Source organism: Pelophylax lessonae (genome assembly GCF_965119305.1).
Source record: "Pelophylax lessonae genome assembly, chromosome: 7".
NCBI lineage: Eukaryota > Metazoa > Chordata > Amphibia > Anura > Ranidae > Pelophylax > Pelophylax lessonae.
The window spans coordinates 282,936,307-282,957,282 of record NC_138774.1 but is presented as its reverse complement, the minus strand read 5'-3'; the positions used below and the strand labels follow the sequence as shown (position 1 = coordinate 282,957,282).

General features: G+C 44.0%; 1 protein-coding gene across 1 annotated transcript in view; it reads right to left on the bottom strand.

Moving 5' to 3' along the window:
* PHKA1 (phosphorylase kinase regulatory subunit alpha 1) overlaps positions 1 to 20,976 on the bottom strand; it is a 120,852-nt gene that overhangs the window by 46,220 nt on the left and 53,656 nt on the right. Inside the window, exons 15-20 of the mRNA XM_082263171.1 lie at positions 17,672 to 17,806; positions 15,673 to 15,782; positions 12,642 to 12,786; positions 8,606 to 8,684; positions 6,117 to 6,295; positions 2,501 to 2,671 (exon numbers count right to left, since the gene is read on the bottom strand). Coding sequence (XP_082119297.1) covers positions 2,501 to 2,671; positions 6,117 to 6,295; positions 8,606 to 8,684; positions 12,642 to 12,786; positions 15,673 to 15,782; positions 17,672 to 17,806 — 819 coding nt within the window. The remainder of the gene's footprint in view (positions 1 to 2,500; positions 2,672 to 6,116; positions 6,296 to 8,605; positions 8,685 to 12,641; positions 12,787 to 15,672; positions 15,783 to 17,671; positions 17,807 to 20,976) is intronic.

Here is a 20,976-nt window from a genome sequence, read left to right as displayed (position 1 = left end):
AAGCGCAGCCCACCGCACCACACTCAGGCACAATGAGACCCCCACAGGGAATATACAGACTGAATACAGGCAATGGAATACAGGAATAGAAGGATAAAACCTGAGGAGACTCCGCTGCTGCTGCTGCCTCGATCGGTGCTTCCAGGAGAGAGGAGGTGATGCTGCCAGGGCGCTCTATGTAAGCCTATGGAGGCTACAAGAAAATGGCCGCCGTGCATGTAAACCATGCGGCCGGAGCGGGCGCCGGTAAAATGGCGCCGTTTGGCGCCGAAATCGCCGCTCCACAGTGCATAAAATCACACACAATATTATCCCATACTATGGATACATGTTAGATCGCCGCAGCGATCGCTGTATATGCCCCAACATGCCAGTAAAAACATGCCCCACAGCACACAGCTCCTCACACTGCCCAGCCTGACATACTCAGTGTCATACAGCTCCCCCCCCCCTTGCAGCCCACAGCATGCAGCCGAGATATAGGGAGACAAGCAGTGTGATTAAAGGCAGGTTACACAGTCCCAGACTGAGACCCCCCCCAGACAGACAGGTCCCCACATAGATACACTTACCTCACATGGCGTGGGGAACCCGCACAGGCGAACAAGCCGCTGCACATGAGGCAGGGAGAGTCGCAATTCAAGACGCACACAATGGCGGTTCAGAAACCGCACAGCGTCCGGTGAGGTAGCCACCTCACCAATCATCCCTGCACCGAACAGGGATGGGTCGTTCACCGTGCCAGGAGCGTTACCTGGCTGAACGCTCGATGGCAGACTGGGAAGCCACTGACCCACGACCTGCGACCAGGGGGATCAGCCCGAGACCCAGTCCGCATGATCCTCTTCGTCCGAAGAACTAACTAATGCTGACAAAAATAACAGCTAAGTAAAGGTAGAGAGAAAACTCAAACAAAATATCAAAAAGAAGAAAGAGTCTGGGACAAAAAGTCCCAGCACAGAGAGAGCCAGCCACTCCTGACAAGCTAGACATTAAAACTGAGATATGGTTGCAGGAAGTAGGAGGGTATTGACTGAGGGGACCACCCCTTGAGGGTGGGATATGTTGAAGCTTTATTGTTAACATATTCTGTTGCCTAGCTACTCCTTCGGAGCAAAGTCTAATACCCCATATGTGACGAATATGAAGAGGCGGCGACTGTCGGAGGACGTAAGAGAAACTATATTTGCAGCTCATGATACATTTGTGTGATGGTCAGTGGGAAGAATGCTCGTTACACCTGTGGTTTGTGGGAAGAATTATCCCCTACAGATAGCTAAAACGAATGGTGTCAGTTGGAACTTATCTGAGAGGCGGAAATTGCTCATTGCTATAGGAACCCCCAGAAACCTCTGGGAGGAACCCTGGTTGAGAAACCCTGGTCTAAGCTGAGGTTGCTTCCACTCTTTACATGAGGGTTTTGTGTGTTGTGCAGCTCCTGGACTTCTTTTCCTTCTTAATACCCCAAAAAAGAGTCTAAGATGCAGAAGCTTTCAAGATATGAGGCTTTCAAGATATGAGGCAAGGAGAGGTACGTTTGATTACTCCCATTGTAGATGACATTGGCGAGTTCAGAAGGAAGTTGTAAGATAGCCAATTGGTGGTCAAATTGGCACACTCATCTGTTGCCTCTGCTAATGGGACAACCGATGGGCTTTTTTTGCAAACCCCTTCTGAATTCACCAATTTCACACACCCACCTGAGGACCCAGTTATGAGACCCCCATGACATCGAGAGCAACCACTCTCCTCTTGCATTGAGACAGGTTATTCTCCACATGCATACTTGGAAGGTTGCATGTTCCCATCCCATAGGATGACAGCAGCCTCAACAGATGCAAGCCATATTCCAGTTTTCCTATGATTGAACTGTATTTGAGCCATTTTTTGAACCAATTAGCTATACTATAAAGCAGTGGTCCTCAACCCTGGCCTACAGGGCCCACTAACAGGCCAGATTTTCAAGATAACTGAAATACATCCCAGGTGATATCATTTGCTGCTCAGAGATTGCAGTACTCTAGTCTGCATCTCCCCAAGGTAATACCTAAAATCTGGCCTGTTAATGGGCCCTGTAGGCCAGGGTTGAGGACCACTGCTATAAAGGACTTTCCGACCTCCCTCTTCCTAGTGGACATTCTGAACTATACCAGAGACCCCCCCAGCCAGCCCTTTAGCACTGAACACTTCAGACTGTAGTTGACCACCACATCCCAGATCTGGGACAACATGGTGTCTCTTTACCAAAAGTAAAAATGTAAACTTTTAGAGATCTAAAAGCAGAATTAAATTATACTAAATATAAAATATATAATAAATAATTATTATTTTTATTATTTTTTATGTATTATTGATTACTTAATATATTCTATATTATTTATTATTATATCTAAAAATACAATAAAAAAAATAAACATAAATGATATAATAAATACAAAATTATATAATATTCTAAAAATTCAAATATACTAAATATAAAAATAAAACAAAAACGTCTTACCCTGCACATTAAGACTTCTAGCTTTTGTGCGAAGGGATATCATATCCCGCGTACTGTGAATTGCTGCTTTGAAGCGATTCAGTCCCCCTTTCTGTGCGGCAGGTGCTGGTTTAGGTGCGCTGGTGCTCAAAAGTTGGCTGATATATTGAGTTACCTCATCCTCTGAATCTTCTGTAGTGAGGAACCGGGGATTAAGGGAGATGAGTAGGACCCCTTTCCAGCACATCTATCAATAACATCTCAGCAACCCAACAGACGAGATTTATTGCTAGCAGTAATGTGGTTTTAGTAGGTGAGATCATGCAAGACAAAAAGTATTAAAGACCACGCATTGCACCCCAAAAAAAAAAAGAATTAATGTCTCAGGTTAAATACACTCTAACCTAATTTGTTTAGACAATCTCCCTGGAAAAAAATAGAAATCTTAAAGGCCAATTGACTTTCAGTTTGAATGAGTTACATACTGTACATTCCAGGTACGTCAAAACAAAGTAGCTAAAAAGGTGTACAGCGCCAAATATAAATTGATAACATAATAAAGAAACATATGTAAAAAAACACAAGACCAAAGTCCTAGAGCAGGTGCATAGAGGTCAGTAGTGAATGGAAAGAGAAAGTCCAACACCATACAGCTTAGATGTCAAATCTTGGAGAAACCACGTGTTCTAATGATAGATGTCTCCTTACCGGAATGTTTGACCCCCCCGGTCAAGAGAGGTCAAACAGGCATAGATCAAAGAGCTGGAAGCCCAGAGTACGCAGAATCTCCAAGGATAATTGGCACCAAAATCAATCACATTTGGTCCTTAAAAGGTCATAATTTCCAAATGTATTCACGTCTCCTAAGTTCCTCACATAGATGGTTGGATTGCCCCTCCAAAAAATAGATGGAACTCAGATGGTGAAGTACGTTTGGTTTATTGAATTAACAGAAACAAAGTGAACTACTGACATGTTTATATATGACAACAAACAAAAGTTCCAAGATGGCTGCGGCTTAGGGGCGTGTCTGACGCGTTTCGTCATCACATAAGACGTTATCAAAGGCGGAGCCTGCACTGAACAACACGCCTTAAATAGAGTCTCTGGCCGGAAGCCGTAATGACACACTTCCGCCCACTGTGACTCATCTGGGGACGCAAAATGGAACGCACCCGGACCTCCCCGGATATTACGTCACGCCCAGACTTCCACTGCAAAGGGGCAAAACATCCGGACATACGTGTTCCACTGGGACGTATGCGTTCCAAAAAAGAGAAACGAATACCGGAACGCATGCGCTCCATCCTGCATCCCGGAGACCACAGCAGACCCGGATATAACCAAAAAGGTCAACCCCCAGATCGTCCGGTCTTCCCGGGATAAAACACAAATTAGACCATACAATAAAGAAAGGGGAGAAAAAACGGAAACAAAAAATCCCTCATCTCTTATGGTTCAATTAAATATAAATAGCATTAAAAACATTAACTATGGATTTTATTGAGTTTTTTTTACATTTTTTTTAATATAGGTTATCCATTTATATTTGGCGCTGTACACCTTTTTAGCCATTTTATCTTGGTCTGATCTACCTATGTACTGGCTGCCTTGTTACTACTAAGCGTGGCTTTTCTTGCCTTTTTACGTCAAAACAAAGTGTTATGGTTCATGGTCTTTAGAAAGCAGCCATAGCCAGAGTAGAAAAGCCTGTCCCCTGCCAGTGTTGGACTTTTGCATTGAGGCTACTGCTTCCACAGGGAATAACTGGGCGTGTTGGACCTCTGCATAGAGACTACTGCTTCCACACAGAGTAAGGGCTGCTATAATGCAAAAATATAATTTGGCGCCTAAAGGGAGACTATGCATTCAAAAATTGGAAAAGCAGCACAGACTGTTCAGCCTTACAGAGGAAGCACCATTTTACTGGCAGGATCAACAGGTATTTTTAGCAGTATGGCAATGTAAAAAAATAAAGAAAAGCTTAACTGCCTGTACAAAAAAGTTTTGGGGGGGTTAGAGTGAATTTAACTGTGGCTAAAATGTCCATCCCTGCTTTCTAATTAGGTAATTTATTATTTTTTTTTAAAGCTGAACTCCGGGCACAACTTTAAATATATTCTTCAATAACCACAAAGAATATAAAACCACATTGCATGCACAAAATGGCTTTGCAAACCTAGTTATAACCTTGTAAAAGCAGCCGTGACACCATCACTGTGCTGTGCATAGCCCTGTGCAGAGAGCAGAGCCGTGGGAGGGTCCCAGCAGCTCCGCCCACTACAGAGTTCCTGTATAAAACTACAGGAGGGGGGGGCGGAGACCAGGTCAGTCACCCTGCACAAGGAAAGGGAAAGAGCAGAGCTGTGGGAGGGGCCCAGCAGCTCCACCCACTACAGAGTGCCTGTAGAAAACTACAGGAGGGGACGGACACCAGGTCAGTCACCCTGCACAAGGAAAGGGAGAGAGTAGAGCTGTGGGAGGGGCCCAGCAGCTCCGCCCACTACAGAGTTCCTGTATAAAACTACAGGAGGGGGGGGGGGTGGAGACCAGGTCAGTCACCCTGCACAAGTAAAGGGAGAGAGCAGAGCTGTGGGAGGGGACCAGCAGCTCCGCCTACTACAGAGTGACTGTAGAAAACTATATGAGGGGGGTTGGAGACCAGGTCAGTCACCCTGCACAAGGAAAGGGAGAGAGCAGAGCTGTGGGAGGGGTCCACCAGCTCCGCCCACTACAGAGTTCCTGTATAAAACTACAGGGGGGGGTGGAGACCAGGTCAGTCACCCTGCACAAGTAAAGGGAGAGAGCAGAGCTGTGGGAGGGGCCCAGCAGCTCCGCCTACTACAGAGTGACTGTAGAAAACTATATGGGGGGGGTGGAGACCAGGTCAGTCACCCTGCACAAGTAAAGGGAGAGAGCAGAGCTGTGGGAGGGGCCCAGCAGCTCCGCCTACTACAGAGTGACTGTCGAAAACTATATGAGGGGGGTTGGAGACCAGGTCAGTCATCCTGCACAAGAAAAAGGGAGAGAACAGTTGTAGGAGGGACCTGGAAGCTCCACCCACTAGAGGCTGCCTCTAGAAAACTACATGCGGGGGTGGAGTCTAGACCAGTCATCCTGCACAAGGAGAGAGAGCAGCAGTGACCGTCTTTATTACAGGAAGTTCCTGCAGAGAGGCAAAGTAAGAATGCACATGCCTCTTGTATTTAAAAAAATATTGGATATTTAAAAAAATATTGGATAATCCCGGAGTTCAGCTTTAAATTTCCACCAGATGCGGATTTTCCATTTTCTAGCACTTCCAGCTCTCATGCATCTATTCTGTGAAAAGTCACCAGCAACAACCGGGCAACTGTGAAAAGACAGCACACTTCCAATGGCAAAGATGGACAATAGTTAAAAAGACCTTCTATCAGTAGAGTGCCCTATCAAGGCACCAAAGATTTAGGTTTTGCACCAACCAGGACAACTGTTCTTACACAGCTGGGACCTCCGTTCCTTGGACAGCGACGATTGCAGTGAAAATTTCAGAGAAATGCAAAAAATATATATTTTTGTTTCTCCCGGTGTTACCATTAAACAGCTTTGCCACATTTTTTTGCACTCCCTAGTTCTCCATGCTCTCCTTCTCCCTTACCATCATCGGCTGACGGAGCCACATGCACGGGCTGGTCTGGCTCCTGCACAATGATTGACTGGCCCTTGTGTGAGCCACTCCCCCAGGCGCACAGCTTACCCTCCACACCAAGGTCCATGAAGCTGAGATGTTTGCAGCAGGATGTGGTAAGGAAATCAGACAAGCGACCGGTCTGTGTCCTGGAATCACCAAGAAAACACAGGCAATATAAAAAGGGGATTCCATTTTCAGTAATATAATTTATCATTCATCATCATCATTCATTATCCATTATCATCAAATTATCAATCATTCTTTGTTATTATCCAGCAACATCATGATCATTCTTATCATCAATCATATATTCTTCGTTAACATTCATTCTTAATTATCATGATCATACATTCTTCATTATCATCATAATATTCAAATTATCATCATCATCATTCATTCTTCATTAATATTATCATTCATTTCTCATTATCATAATAATCAATCATCATCAATCAAGCCATCATCATCATCATGCTCATACATTCTTAATTATCATCATTGATTACTATCACAATAAATCAATATCATTCTTTATCATCATCATCATCATCATCATCCATTCTTCATTATCATCAATCAATCATACATTCTTCATCATCATATAAATCAATCAATATCATCATTCATTCTTTATTATCATGCTCATTCAATCTTAATTATCATTGATTATCATAATAATCATCAATCAAGATCATCATTCTTCGTTATCATTAATCATCATTTATTCTTCGTTATCAATTATCACCATCATTCATTCTTCATTATCATCATCATCATCATCATCATCATCATCATCATCAATCAAATCATACATTCTTCATCATCATTTATTCTTCATCATGACCATTCACTCTTCATTATCATGATAATTAGTATCATCATTCATTCTTCATCAATCAATCATCATTCATTCTTCATCATCATCATCATCAATCATACCATTCTTCGTTATCATATAAATCAATCAACATCATTCATTCGTTATCACCATTAATCATCATTTATTCTTCATCATCAATTATCACCATCATTCATTCTTCATTCATCATCAATCAAATCATACATTCTTCATTATCATTCATTATCAATCATTCATTCTTTATCAATCATCATTCATTCTTCATTATCATCAAAAAATCATGTATTCTTTATTATCTTCATTCATTCTTCATTATCAATCAATTATCATTCATTCTACATTATCAATTATCATCAATCTTACATTATTACAATAATCAATCATCATCATCCATATTCATTCTTTATCACCATCATTAATCATCATTCATTATCACCATCAATCATCACTCATTAGTCATCATGACCATCATTATTCAATTATCATTCATTTTTCATCACCATCATTCATTCTTCATTATTATCATTTATTATCATCAATTAATTCTTCATCATCATCCATCATCATTCATTCAATTAATCATTCATTATCAGTCAAATATTATATCAATCATCATCCATTCTACATCATCCATCATCATCATCATCACTCAATCAATCATAATTTGAACTACCATTATCCATTCTACATCATTCATTCTTCCTCATCATCCAGTCATCATTCATACATCATTATCATCATCTTTTATTCTTCATTACAATTCATACAATATTATCATCTATATTCATTTTTCATCATTATCATTTTTCATTATCACCAACATCAAACAATGATCATTCATTATTACCATCATTCATTCTTCATTATCATTCATTCTTCTTTATCAGCCACCATCACAAATTCATCCTCATAATCAACCATTATTTATTCTTCAAGAAAGCCATAACTAATTCTTCATTATCATAATCATTCATTTTTCATGATCATCAATCATTCTTCATTATTACCATCAGCCATCACCATTCACTCATCTTCATTTAATCATCATGAATTCTTCACCATCAACTCTATAATCATTCATTCTTCATTATCAACATCAGTCATTTTTAATCATCAATCATTCTTCATCAACATCATGATCATTCATACTTCATTACCATTATCATTAATCAATCCTCATTCATTCTTATCAACCATCATCATCATAATCATCAATAATCATTCATTCTTCATGATCATAATCATCATCCACCATCAATCATCATATAGCATATATGGCCTGATTTTAAGCTATTTTCAGGTTGAGGATCACTGCCCATACTTCTTTTAATTGGTCTACATCAGTGATGGTGAACCTTGGCATCCCAGATGTTTTGGAAATACAATTCCCAGATGCTCCACTCTGCAGTGTAGTTGAGCATCATGGGAAATGTAGTTCCAAAACATCTGGGGTGCCAAGGTTCACCATCACTGGTCTACATGATCAGAAAAATCTTTTCTACAACACTATAAAACATTGTAACCAAGATATCACACGTGGTCTTCTAAAGTTGGCCAGCTAAAATCACATAACAAATGATCAAGCATTATTCCACACCTGGCACCTCCAAAGTATCCATCCTGGAGTTTCCTGAGAGTAGCTAGAACAGCCGGATCCAAGTCTTTGCCGGACTCATCTAGGAGGAGATATGGGAGTTTAGGGACCTTGTCCTGAAGTGTAGCTCAGAGGTTGCATAGCTAGAAGAGAAGTATCGCCAAACCTTTTATTGCCATAATTGTCCTGTGGGTCAGGGGAGTGCACTTACTTTTGCTTTTCTGTGACTCAACTTAAAAGTGAGCTATTGTCCACGGCCAGCTGACATCACAGAGCCACACCAGGCTCTTGAAGGATTCCAGGAGGGATCCACCAACCTGCTTGATGGACAGCTGACTTAAGCCCCGTACACACACGAGTCGAAATTCGGCCGGGAATTTTCGTCCGACGACCGATCCGCCGATTTTCGGCTTGTTAGTATGATGCTTCCGACAACCGACTCCGACTTTTCGGCCGAAAAAAATCTGGTGTGCAGGCTATAAAATTTTTGTCCTCCGTCAAAACACGTCCGATTTTCGTGCAGTCAGTACAGATTTGGATGGGGAAAAATCTTATGAGCAAGACTGGGCATGCTCAGAGAAGAAAGAACACAAAGACAGCAAACCAACACATGACATCACTTCTGAAGTAGAATTCTGTCATGCGGGAAAATTCGTGTGCAGTCTAGGCACATTCCAACCAACAAAACACCACTCTGGACAAAAGACGGACGACCGGTCGGCGTGAATTAGTTGCGTGTGTACGAGGCTTAAGGCTCTCAGCACGCGTCTGAAAGCCGAAGCTAGCTGCGCCCGCCCCCCTCTCCAGTCTGGCGCTCTAGTAAGTTCTGGAGGAGCAGAGCAGAGAGTCGGTGACTGACAGTCACTGCTCTCCTCTCCGGGAAGACCAAGAATTGAGTGACCAGTGTTCATGTGATCGCTCAGTTCTCGGTCAAATAGCCAACGCGGGAGAGCTGTAACCTCACGCTTTTTATTTTACCATGCTTCTCCTTTAAAGCGTAACTAAATCCAAAAACAGAATGTAATATATTGCAGCTTACCAGTCCTTAGATGTGGTGGCTGCATTTGTTTACTTTTTTAGGCTTTGAGTCCTTTATTTTCACCTGGTGATCCTACCAAGAACACACTTCTGGTCCTTGGGTTACAAAGCTCATTCCTCTACTACTGAATCTATATAGAGGGAGCTCTGGTTGCTTTCCTGATTTGAGCTTTGATATATTCACAGGAAGAGACAAGGACATGGCATTCCTGACACGATCATCAGGTATTTCTTGTACTTGCTGATAATGATCTTGGTCTGATAGAATAATAATAATAATAATAAAAAAACGAATGAAGCTACCAAATCTACGGACTGGAGAGCTGCAATATATTACATTTTGTTTGTTTTGGGTTTAGATGTCCTTTAGGGTCCATTCACACTAGCGCTTGGTCGCCTGACAAGTCGCGGTCGGTCGCTCGCTCGCCATTGAATAGTACAGGACCCGTTCTAATAGGAGCGACACAAGTCGCTCCTACTTAGAAAAAGGGTCCTGTACTACTTTGGGGCGACCTGGAGGCGACTTGCATTGACTTCAATTATATGAAGTCCCTGCACGTCGCGCCGAGGTCGCGGTGCACGCTGTGCACCACGACTTCACAGGTCGCCCCAGCAAGTCGGGTCGCCCCTGTGTGAATGGACCCTTAAAGTGCATTTAAAGCTATTTTGTTCTGTTTGGACAGATTGGGGAAGGGCCATAACTATCTACTGCTGTCCCTATGGGGGAGATTTACCCTATTTGTCACCACAACAGGGTCAGGGAAAATCTGAAAAATTAAAAGCTCCCCCATCAGCAAAATAATACACAGTATTGTACCTCATACCTGATGGCCATCATTGGTTTCCTATACTACAGTGGTATCATCTGCCATACCTGATGGTCATCAACATTCTTCTATACTACCATGGTATTCTACCCATACCAGATGTCCTTTATCGGTCTCCTATACTACCATGGTATTATCCCCCATACTGGATGGCCATCATTGGTTTCCTATACTACCGTGTTATCATCTACCATACCCGATGGCCACCATCATTCTCTTATACTACCATGGTATTCTAAAGATAACCAGATGGCCTTCAATGGTCTCCTATACTACTATGGTATTATCCTCCATGCCACATGGCCATCATTGGATTCCTATACTACCATTATATTATCCCCCATACTGGATGGCCGTCATTTGTTTTCTATACTACCATGGTATTATCCCCCATAGCGGACGGCCATGGTATTATCCCCCATAGCGGATGGCCATGGTATTATCCCCCATAGTGGATGGCCATGATATTATCCCCCATAGCGGATGGCCTTCATTGGTTTCCTTTACTACCATGGTATTATCCCCCATACCAGATGGCCATCATTAGTTTCCTGTACTACCATGGTACTATCCCAGATAACGGATGGCCATGGTACTATCCCTCATACTGGGTGGCCGTGGAATAACTCCGCATACCGGATTGCCATCATTGGTTTCCTATACTACCGTGTTATCATCTACCATACCCGATGGCCACCATCATTTTTTTATACTACCACGGTATTCTAAAAGATAACCAGATGGCCTTCATCGGTCTCCTATACCACTATGGTGTTATCCTCCATGCCACATGGCCATCATTGGATTCCTATACTACCATTATATTATCCCCCATAGCGGATGGCCATGGTATTATCCCCCATAGCGGATGGCCATGGTATTATCCCCCATAGCGGATGGCCATGGTATTTTCCCCCATAGCGGATGGCCATGGTATTTTCCCCCATAGCGGATGGCCATGGTATTTTCCCCCATAGCGGATGGCCATGGTATTTTCCCCCATAGCGGATGGCCATGGTATTTTCCCCCATAGCGGATGGCCATGGTATTATCCCCCATAGCGGATGGCCATGGTATTATCCCCCATAGCGGATGGCCATGGTATTATCCCCCATAGCGGATGGCCATGGTATTATCCCCCATAGCGGATGGCCATGGTATTATCCCCCATAGCGGATGGCCATGGTATTATCCCCCATAGCGGATGGCCATGGTATTATCCCCCATAGCGGATGGCCATGGTATTATCCCCCATAGCGGATGGCCATGGTATTATCCCCCATAGCGGATGGCCATGGTATTATCCCCCATAGCGGATGGCCATGGTATTATCCCCGATAGCGGATGGCCATGGTATTTTCCCCCATAGCGGATGGCCATGGTATTTTCCCCCATAGCGGATGGCCATGGTATTATCCCCCATAGCGGATGGCCATGGTATTATCCCCCATAGCGGATGGCCATGGTATTATCCCCCATAGCGGATGGCCATGGTATTATCCCTCATAGCGGATGGCCATGGTATTATCCCCCATAGTGGAAAGCCATGGTATTATCCCCCATACTAGATGGCCATGGTATTATCCCCCCCATACCGGATGGCCATGGTATTATCCCCCATACCGGATGGCCATGGTATTATCCCCCATACCGGATGGCCATCAGTGGTTTTCTATACTACTATGGTATTATCCCCCATACTGAATGGCCTACATTGGTTTCCTTTACTACCATGGCATTATCCCCCATACCAGATGGCCATCATTAGTTTCCTGTACTACCATGGTACTATCCCAGATAACGGATGGCCATGGTACTATCCCTCATACTGGGTGGCCGTGGTATAACTCCGCATACCGAATGGCCATCATTGGTTTCCTATACTACCATGGTACTGTCCCCGATACCGGATTGCCATGGTACTATCCCCCATACCTGATGTCCATGGTATTATCCCCCATATCTGATGGCTATTGTTGGTTTTCTATACTACTATGGTATTATGCCCCATACTGGATGGCTATCATTGGTTTCCTATATTACCATAGTACTATGTCAGATACCGGGTGGCCATGGTACTATCCTCCATACTGGATGGTACTATCATGGCATTATCTGCCATCATCAGTCTTCTATTTTCCAGCAAAAAGCTCTTATTTTTTAAGACATATTACCAAGCATGGTTTGAGATACTGGGAACGTGATGGTGGGCCGCCCAGTCATTCTCCATCTGCTACACAAATAAGATAAGTCTGTACGCAACATCTCTACGATCATCCGGTTATCCAGGGCTAGATAAAACTGTTGTTGATCAATGAACTGTGGAGGAGATAATGAAATAAGTAAAATGTTCCCAAAATGCAGTAAAAATAACTAACTTGTCTACGAACATTCAAAGCTTTATCAAGAAATTTTTTAAAACTTTAACATAATTTGTCCATAAACTGGTAAGCGATACCCAAAAAAAAAAAAAAAAAAAAAAAGTTGTGTTATGCAACTCCACCTACCAAATCCATATAAAAAGGTTATTTGAATTCACCAGGAAAAAGCCAGTGCTTTTTGGAGGTTGCAAAGGTCCCCCTTCTTCAGGAGTATACAGAATGACAAATATAACCAAATCAATATCTGGTCTACAACAATGTTTTAGAAATTTCTAAAAGGAAAGTATACATAAATGGCAGAAAAGAAAAAAAAAATACTATTAAAAACAAAAAGTGCAAAACAAAAAGTGCAAAACAAAAAGTGCAAAACTAAGGGATTGTTTACACTTTTTGCTGCCCTCTGTGGTGGATCGCTTTTCAAAGGGTGGTTGACAGGCGGCTGGGAGGCTAGAAAATGACTCCGAACCCCCAAACAATATAATATATTATACACATATATATATATACATACATACATACATACATACATATATATATATATATACATATATACACGTGTTTTTTTGAGCAGAGACCCTAGGTAATAAAAAGGTGGTCCTTGCAACTTTTTAGGTCACACGGTATTCGCGCAGCAATTTTTCCAACGCATTATTTTTTTGGAAAAAAAAAAATAAAAAATGCATGTATTAAAAAAAAAAAAACACTGCTAAAGTTAATTAGATTTTTTTTGTGTAATGTGAAAGATGAGGTTATGCCGAGTAAATAGATACCCCAACATGTCACACTTTAAAATTACGCACACTCGTGGAATGGCGCCAAAACTTCGGTACTTAAAAATCTCTATAGGTGACATTTTAAAAATGTTTACAGGTTACCAGTTTAGAGTTATAGAGGAGGCCTACTGCTAGAATTGTTGCTCTAAGAGCTGGTTCACACTACCACTACCAGAAAGTCACCCCGTGACTTGTTTAGAGACTTGGAAGAGACTTGGAAGAGACTTGTTTAGAGACTTGGAAGAGACTTGGAAGAGACTTGGAAGAGACTTGGAAGAGACTTGGAAGAGACTTGGAAGAGACTTGGAAGAGACTTGGAAGAGACTTGGAAGAGACTTGGAAGAGACTTGGAAGAGACTTGGAAGAGACTTGGAAGAGACTTGGAAGAGACTTGGAAGAGACTTGGAAGAGACTTGGAAGAGACTTGTGCACTACTTTGAAGAGACAGGCGACTTTGTCTGTGGGGAATGCCTGGCTAATCTCTTTCTTCTTCCTGGAAAGTCTGATAACAAGTCGTGTCAATTAAGATAAGGAGGCGACTCCCATTGAAGTATATGGGACAGTCGGATCACAGGTCGCCTCAAAGTAGTACAGGACCCTTTTCTGAAGTCGGAGCAACTTCAGTAGTGCCAATTAAGACGGCACTGATTGATTAACATTGCTTTTGTTATGTCAAGCTACCTGGGGCAACACAAGTTGCCTCACAAGTCGCGCTAGTGTGAATGGGCTCTAACTCTAACGTTTACGTAATACTTTACTTTTTTTTTTTTTGACACTTTCTTTTTATCACTTTTATTCCTATTACAAGGAATGTAAACATCCCTTGTAAATGAAATAGGGCATGACAGGTCCTCTTTACAGCAAGATCTGGGGTCTATAAGTCCCCAGATCTCGCCTCTAGGCTGAAATAAAACAAAATAAATGATCTCGGCTTCCCACCTGAAGAAACGGCAGTATTTACATCTGCCGAGGCTGGACGTGACGTCCCAACGTTAGGCCCGGCCTCTGAAGGTCAAAGAGATGACCGGGGACCATCTGGCCCTCGGTCAGTTCTATGGTAAACAGCCCCCCCACCGGCCGATTGATTCTCCGGCTCGCCGATCGCACGGGTGAGCCGGTAGAAGCACCGGAGGGCGGCGGGAGGAGGGGGGCCTCCCCTCCCGCCACCTGTAAAAACCATCAAGTGGCTGAACAGCCGCTATGATTGTTTTTACATGACAGGGAATCGCTGGCAGAAAAAAAAAAAAAGAAGAAGATCTCAAAGATGACTGCAGATGCATTCATCAGTCAAATACCCCAATCAAAGTCCAGGACGTCATGACGTCCTTGGGCAGGAAAAAAAAAAAAAAAAAAAGTATAATTTATTCTATTTATTTTTTACACCGTTCCTTTATTTTTTTTTTTTATTACCTTTATTCCCAATAGAAGAAATTGAAACATCCCTTGTAATAGAAATAAGGAATTATAGGTCCTCTTTATGGAGCAATTTAGGGTGTAATATATATATATATATATATATATATATATATATTATATGTATGTGTGTGTATGTATGTATGTATGTATGTATGTATGCATGTATACATGTATACCCCTAACCCAAAATCTGCATAGTTGGGTCACCCTGGCATAGCAGAGTAAGGTCACCCTAAACTCCGGTCACCCTGACATGGCAGAGTGGGGTCACCCTGGCATGGCAGAGTCAGGTTACCCCAAATCTCTGCTCTACTTCGGAAAGAATTTGATTTTTTCCCCCCATATCAAATAAATAAATAAATAAAATACCAAAAAAAAAAAAAAGGCAGTGTTCACATCTGGCAAAACTGGAAGTGACATCATGACGTCGCTTCTGGCCTCCGAGGAGCATAGAGATGGCCGGAGACTATCCGGGCCACGGCCGCCTCTGTGGTGACCCAGCGGAAGCCCCGGATCGGATTACGGGCTCGTCGATCACACGGTGGAGCGACACTGTAGCACAATACTGGAATATAATTTATTATACTGGATATCGGATTATTTTAGTTCAGTTTACTAGATCTAAAGCCAAATACCTGGGGTGTAAATGCAAAAACGTTCTGTCGGATGCTGTACAGCTTGGAAGTTCCCAAGACGCCCATATTTCTGTATGGCCTTCCGCTCAGGTTCATCTTTTTATTGCGTCCTTAGTGGAAATAAAAGTATTTTATTAGATCGAAGTTCTGTGGTAAACACAACCATACTTTTCCTTTAAGGGCCAGTTCACACCATATGCAGTCCAGTGTGATTTTTTTTTCAGTTCCAGTAAGAGAAAAAAAAAGTAGAACATGCTGCATTTTTTCTGCACTGGACTGTACTGAAATGCTGTAAAACTCATCAGATAATTTCTTAATAATTTCTTAAAAAATAGATAATTTTTCTCCTTCACTGATGTGCGCCGATGAGGCTAAACTGATATGCGGCACTGACAGGCTGCACTGGTGGGCACTGACCGGCATCATTGATGGGCACAGACAGGCTGCACTGGTGGGCACTGACCGGCATCATTGATGGGCACAGACAGGCTGCACTGGTGGGCACAGACAGGCTGCACTGGTGGGCACAGACAGGCTGCACTGGTGGGCACAGACAGGCTGCACTGGTGGGCACAGACAGGCTGCACTGGTGGGCACTGAAGGGCATCACTAATTGGCAGCACACGTGGCCGACCAAGCACGGAGCTGAAGTATGCTCGCGCTTGCTGGTCAGACTGGGGTGACCACTGGACCTAGATTACCAGATCCCCATATCTAGGGATCACCAGACCAATGAGTGGGTGCCTGAGGGGAACCCAGGGGTCCGACCATCCCATGGAGAGTCCCATGTTCACCCCAAAACCCTCCAGGGGGAGACAGTTACCATACCAGGAACCTGGCGGGCACAGCTCCAGACAGAACCTCCTCTCCATCGAAATGGGGGGTTTTCGGCCAGGAGGAACACTGCGATTCGGGCCGAGACCCCGGTCAAATGCAACCCCGCAAGGCTTTTTACTCACACGCCAGCCCCTGTCCAGTGGGGCTGTGTCACGGCTGACCTAGCGCAAAGCGAAGGTCTGCGCGCACACGCTGGCCAGACTTGGGTGACCACTGGATCTAGATTATTCAGCCCGTCGCCCAGTCCAGCAGTTGATTGTAGATCTCACAGTTTATTACCAGCACAGAAAGTGATTGGTCCTTTAACCCGATCTGTTAGCAGCTGTGTCCAAAGGACATAGTGGACACAGAGCGCACCCGATGCATGCCGCAAGAGGTGCGGTTCTGGGAGGACGTCTGTTGAAGCCCTCCCAGAACTGGATGAATGAGGGCTACATTGTGGTTAATGTAATACTGTAATGTAGTCAGGCTGCATACGCAGTAATAAATATGCCTTTCTGATGTCATCTACTAAGTGCTGCAGCAAGGGGTAAAATGTCCTGCGCTAGCAGCACTAGAGTGTCGGACCGCTGCTCCCATGCAAAACAACAGCCTGGGTGTCCAGCATTTCAATAACCGCCAACAGCACTGCTCAGGAAGTAAGAACAATGTTGATTGGATAAGTGTTGTGGGAGGGGTGTTGGACGGGTTTGACTTGCCGGTGTGACCTAGGCCGCTCTGTTGGGTGAAAGCGCTGCGGTCCGTCTCTTCTAGTGCTGCCAGCACAGGACATTTTATCCCTTGCTGCAGCCACGAAGTTAAAAAAAAAGAAAAATCTAATACAGTATATTTTGAACCTGCCTGCATTAGAGAACAAAAATAAAAGTTTGAGGGTTCAAATGGGCTTTAAACATTTGGCAGCATACAAAGCATAATAAAAAGAACAGTTAACGTGTGACGCAAACCTGCACTGACTGAACACCTATGTATGGATGGGATCAGAACGCGACTCTGATAGGCCCACTAAGATCGTCTTTAAAAAGAAAAAAAAAATTAATGTAAATTAACTCTCCTGTGAAATCAGGAACCGACACTTCCAGGAGTGTCAATCTGCTGTGTCTAGTGGCTCCACCCACTGACTCCACCCCCCTAAACCACTACAGGAAATAGTAAATTCACTCACCTAGCCTGGCATAAATGTGACTCAGGATCCTGGCGGGCTGGATTATGATGGGGCTCACACTGGTCACCGTCTCCACTTCTATACCTTGTCTTTTAAGGATATCCTGGATCTCTTCAGTCTCTGCCAGGATGCACACTATAGAGGCACAGAGAAGAAATCACTTCCATGTTATTTCATATACTTAGGTCGGTTCTGCAAATAACATCTTCCAGCAAATACAAACCACATCCAGTGGATAAAGAGAAGTGTTCACACATGGAGGTCCAAAGAGCACAACAGAAAAGTTCCTTCTATTATCTAGAAGAGGGGCCTCCGAACTGCGGCCCTTTTGAGCACTATTCCTCCCCCTGACACCAATGATGGGGCACTATTCCTCCCCCTGATACCAATGATGGGGCACTATTCCTCCCCCTGATACCAATGATGGGGCACTATTCCTCCCACTGACACCAATGATGGGGCACTATTCCTCCCACTGACACCAATGATGGGACACTATTCCTCCCACTGACACCAATGATGGGACACTATTCCTCCCACTGACACCAATGATGGGACACTATTCCTCCCACTGACACCAATGATGGGACACTATTCCTCCCACTGACACCAATGATGGGACACTATTCCTCCCACTGACACCAATGATGGGACACTATTCCTCCCACTGATACCAATGATGGGGCACTATTCCTCCCACTGATACCAATGATGGAGCACTATTCCTCCCACTGATATCAATGATGGGACACTATTCCTCCCACTGATACCAATGATGGAGCACTATTCCTCCCACTGATATCAATGATGGGACACTATTCCTTCCACTGACACCAATGATGGGACACTATTCCTCCCACTGATACCAATGATGGAGCACTATTCCTCCCACTGATATCAATGATGGGACACTATTCCTCCCACTGATACCAATGATGGAGCACTATTCCTCCCACTGATATCAATGATGGGACACTATTCCTCCCACTGATACCAATGATGGGACACTATTGATCTTTTATTGAAAAGAATCAAGCAACATATTTTATACAAAAGTAAAAAACAGAACTATAATACAATATTTCAACTGAAAACAAAGGAATTCACATCCATGTGCAGAATATATACAATATATACATAATCCACTTCCAACACTCTTAGAAAACTATTTACATAAAGCAGCAGAGAGGGCCTAAGAGGCACAACCCATCACCTATGTATGCAACCATTTATCAAAAACTGAGCATTAAGAAAAAAACTAGGGTGATAAGAGACAGAAAGCCACACCCGGGAAAGAGACTCCTGGCAATCAGGGAGGCTTGAAACCCCTCCACGCCTTCAGCCAAGCCCTCTGACCCCACTTGTCTCTCTCAAGCGCCCGAATCTTCCCCACCTCATGCAGAATGTCACACACCACCACCTGAACAGGAAGGATTTTACGCCGAAGGGTGACCTGACACCGTGCATTCCATGTGTAATAACGGACTACTAAACTAACTAAAAAAAGTGTATCCAAACAAAAACCCCCACCAGTATTGAATGCTCCGTACACCCACTCAGCATAACCCAGCCTGGAGAGGAAAGGAACACCGAGGGCCCGCCCAACCTGTTTGTACACTTCTATGTTAAAAGGGCAACGAAGCAGAAAATGGTCCATAGTCTCCTCCTCACCTGTACATTCCTCCCGAGGACAACCACGATCCATCCCACTGCGGAATTTCAAATTGCCCCGAACATAGAGCCTCCCGTGGAAGCACAACCAGGCCAGATCCCTGAATTTAAGGGGGACTCTAGCCAAATTAATCAGTCTTAACCCTTCCCTCAAAATTGGGCCTGGGCAATCCCTTAAGGCCAGTGGGTCATGAAAGACTTCGCTCAAGACTCGGCTCATAAGGACTTTCCTCGGAGCGGATCTGAGATCTTCAGCCGACAGTCGCCACTGCCGCAGCAACTTCAGACACGGAGCGACATAGGCTGGGAGCTGACCATGATGACCCCTGAGATTCTTCACTTGGCCACCTTCTTCCCAAAGTCGCAGAAAAGGCCTAAACCAAGATCTAAACATGCCTGCCCATCCAGGAGGTTCCACTGCAAGCATACTACCAATGTTAAACTTGAGAAATAGCAGTGAAAAGAAAAGAACGGGGTTGACCATACCTAAGCCACCCTCCCTCCTGGATAGATAGGTGACATTCCTCTTGATGGGGTTCAGTCTGTTCCCCCACAGCATCTGGAAGAACACACTATAGATCCTAGCATAGAGAGACACTGGCAAGATGCAGACAGGGCTGACATACAAGAAGATCGGTATCAGGTAAGTCTTAATCAGATCAACCCTTTCCCTCAGAGATAACTTCCATCTCTTCCAGCTGACCACCTTAGTATTGGCAACTTCCAGCCTGCCTTCCCAGTTTTTGAGGCCATAATCGCCAGGTCCAAATTCAATGCCTAATATCTTAATTTTTTCCTGGGGCACTGGAAAGGTGTCCGGGAGATCAAAACCCTCACCTTCCTTTCCCATCCAAAAAACTTCACTCTTTTCCTGATTGATTTTGGAGCCTGATGCTTCAGAGTACCGTGATGTCAGAGAGACCACCTCCTCCGCTTCATCTGTCCCAGTGACAATCACTGACACATCATCTGCATAGGCAACAACCCTCAAAGGCGGCTCACCCGGGATTCCCACTGGTACCCCACACAACATGCTGCTCTCTAGCCTCCTGATGAAGGGGTCGATTGCAAACACATAAAGCAGGGGACTCAGGGGACAACCCTGGCGCACCCCAGAGCCAACCTCAAAGGACTGTCCAACCCAACCATTAACAAGAGGGAAGCTTTCTGCCCCCTTATACAAGACTTTTAACCAATCGACAAAACCACCCGGCAGACCGTACTTACTAAAGAGCAACCACAGGTACTCATGATTGACACGATCGAAAGCCTTTGCCTGATCCAATGCCAGTAGATACTTTCCCCAGCCTGCAGCCCTGCACTGCTCCAAGGCCTCCCGGACAGCTAAAACCGCTGTGAAGGTGCTCCTACCCTGGATCGAACAGTGCTGATGGCGAGAAAGCAAAGACTCTGCTACTGCCGATAGGCGCCAGAAAAGTATCTTCGCCAGCACCTTTCTATCGACATTGAGAAGGCTGATGGGGCGCCAATTCTCAATCATCGAAGGATCTTTACCTTTTGAAAGAAGAATCACAGCTGAGAGTCTCATGGAAGGGGGAAGCACCCCCTCAGCAAGACAACTGTTAAAAACCTCTACCAAATGTGGGGCCAGAATAGACTTAAAGGCTTTGTAA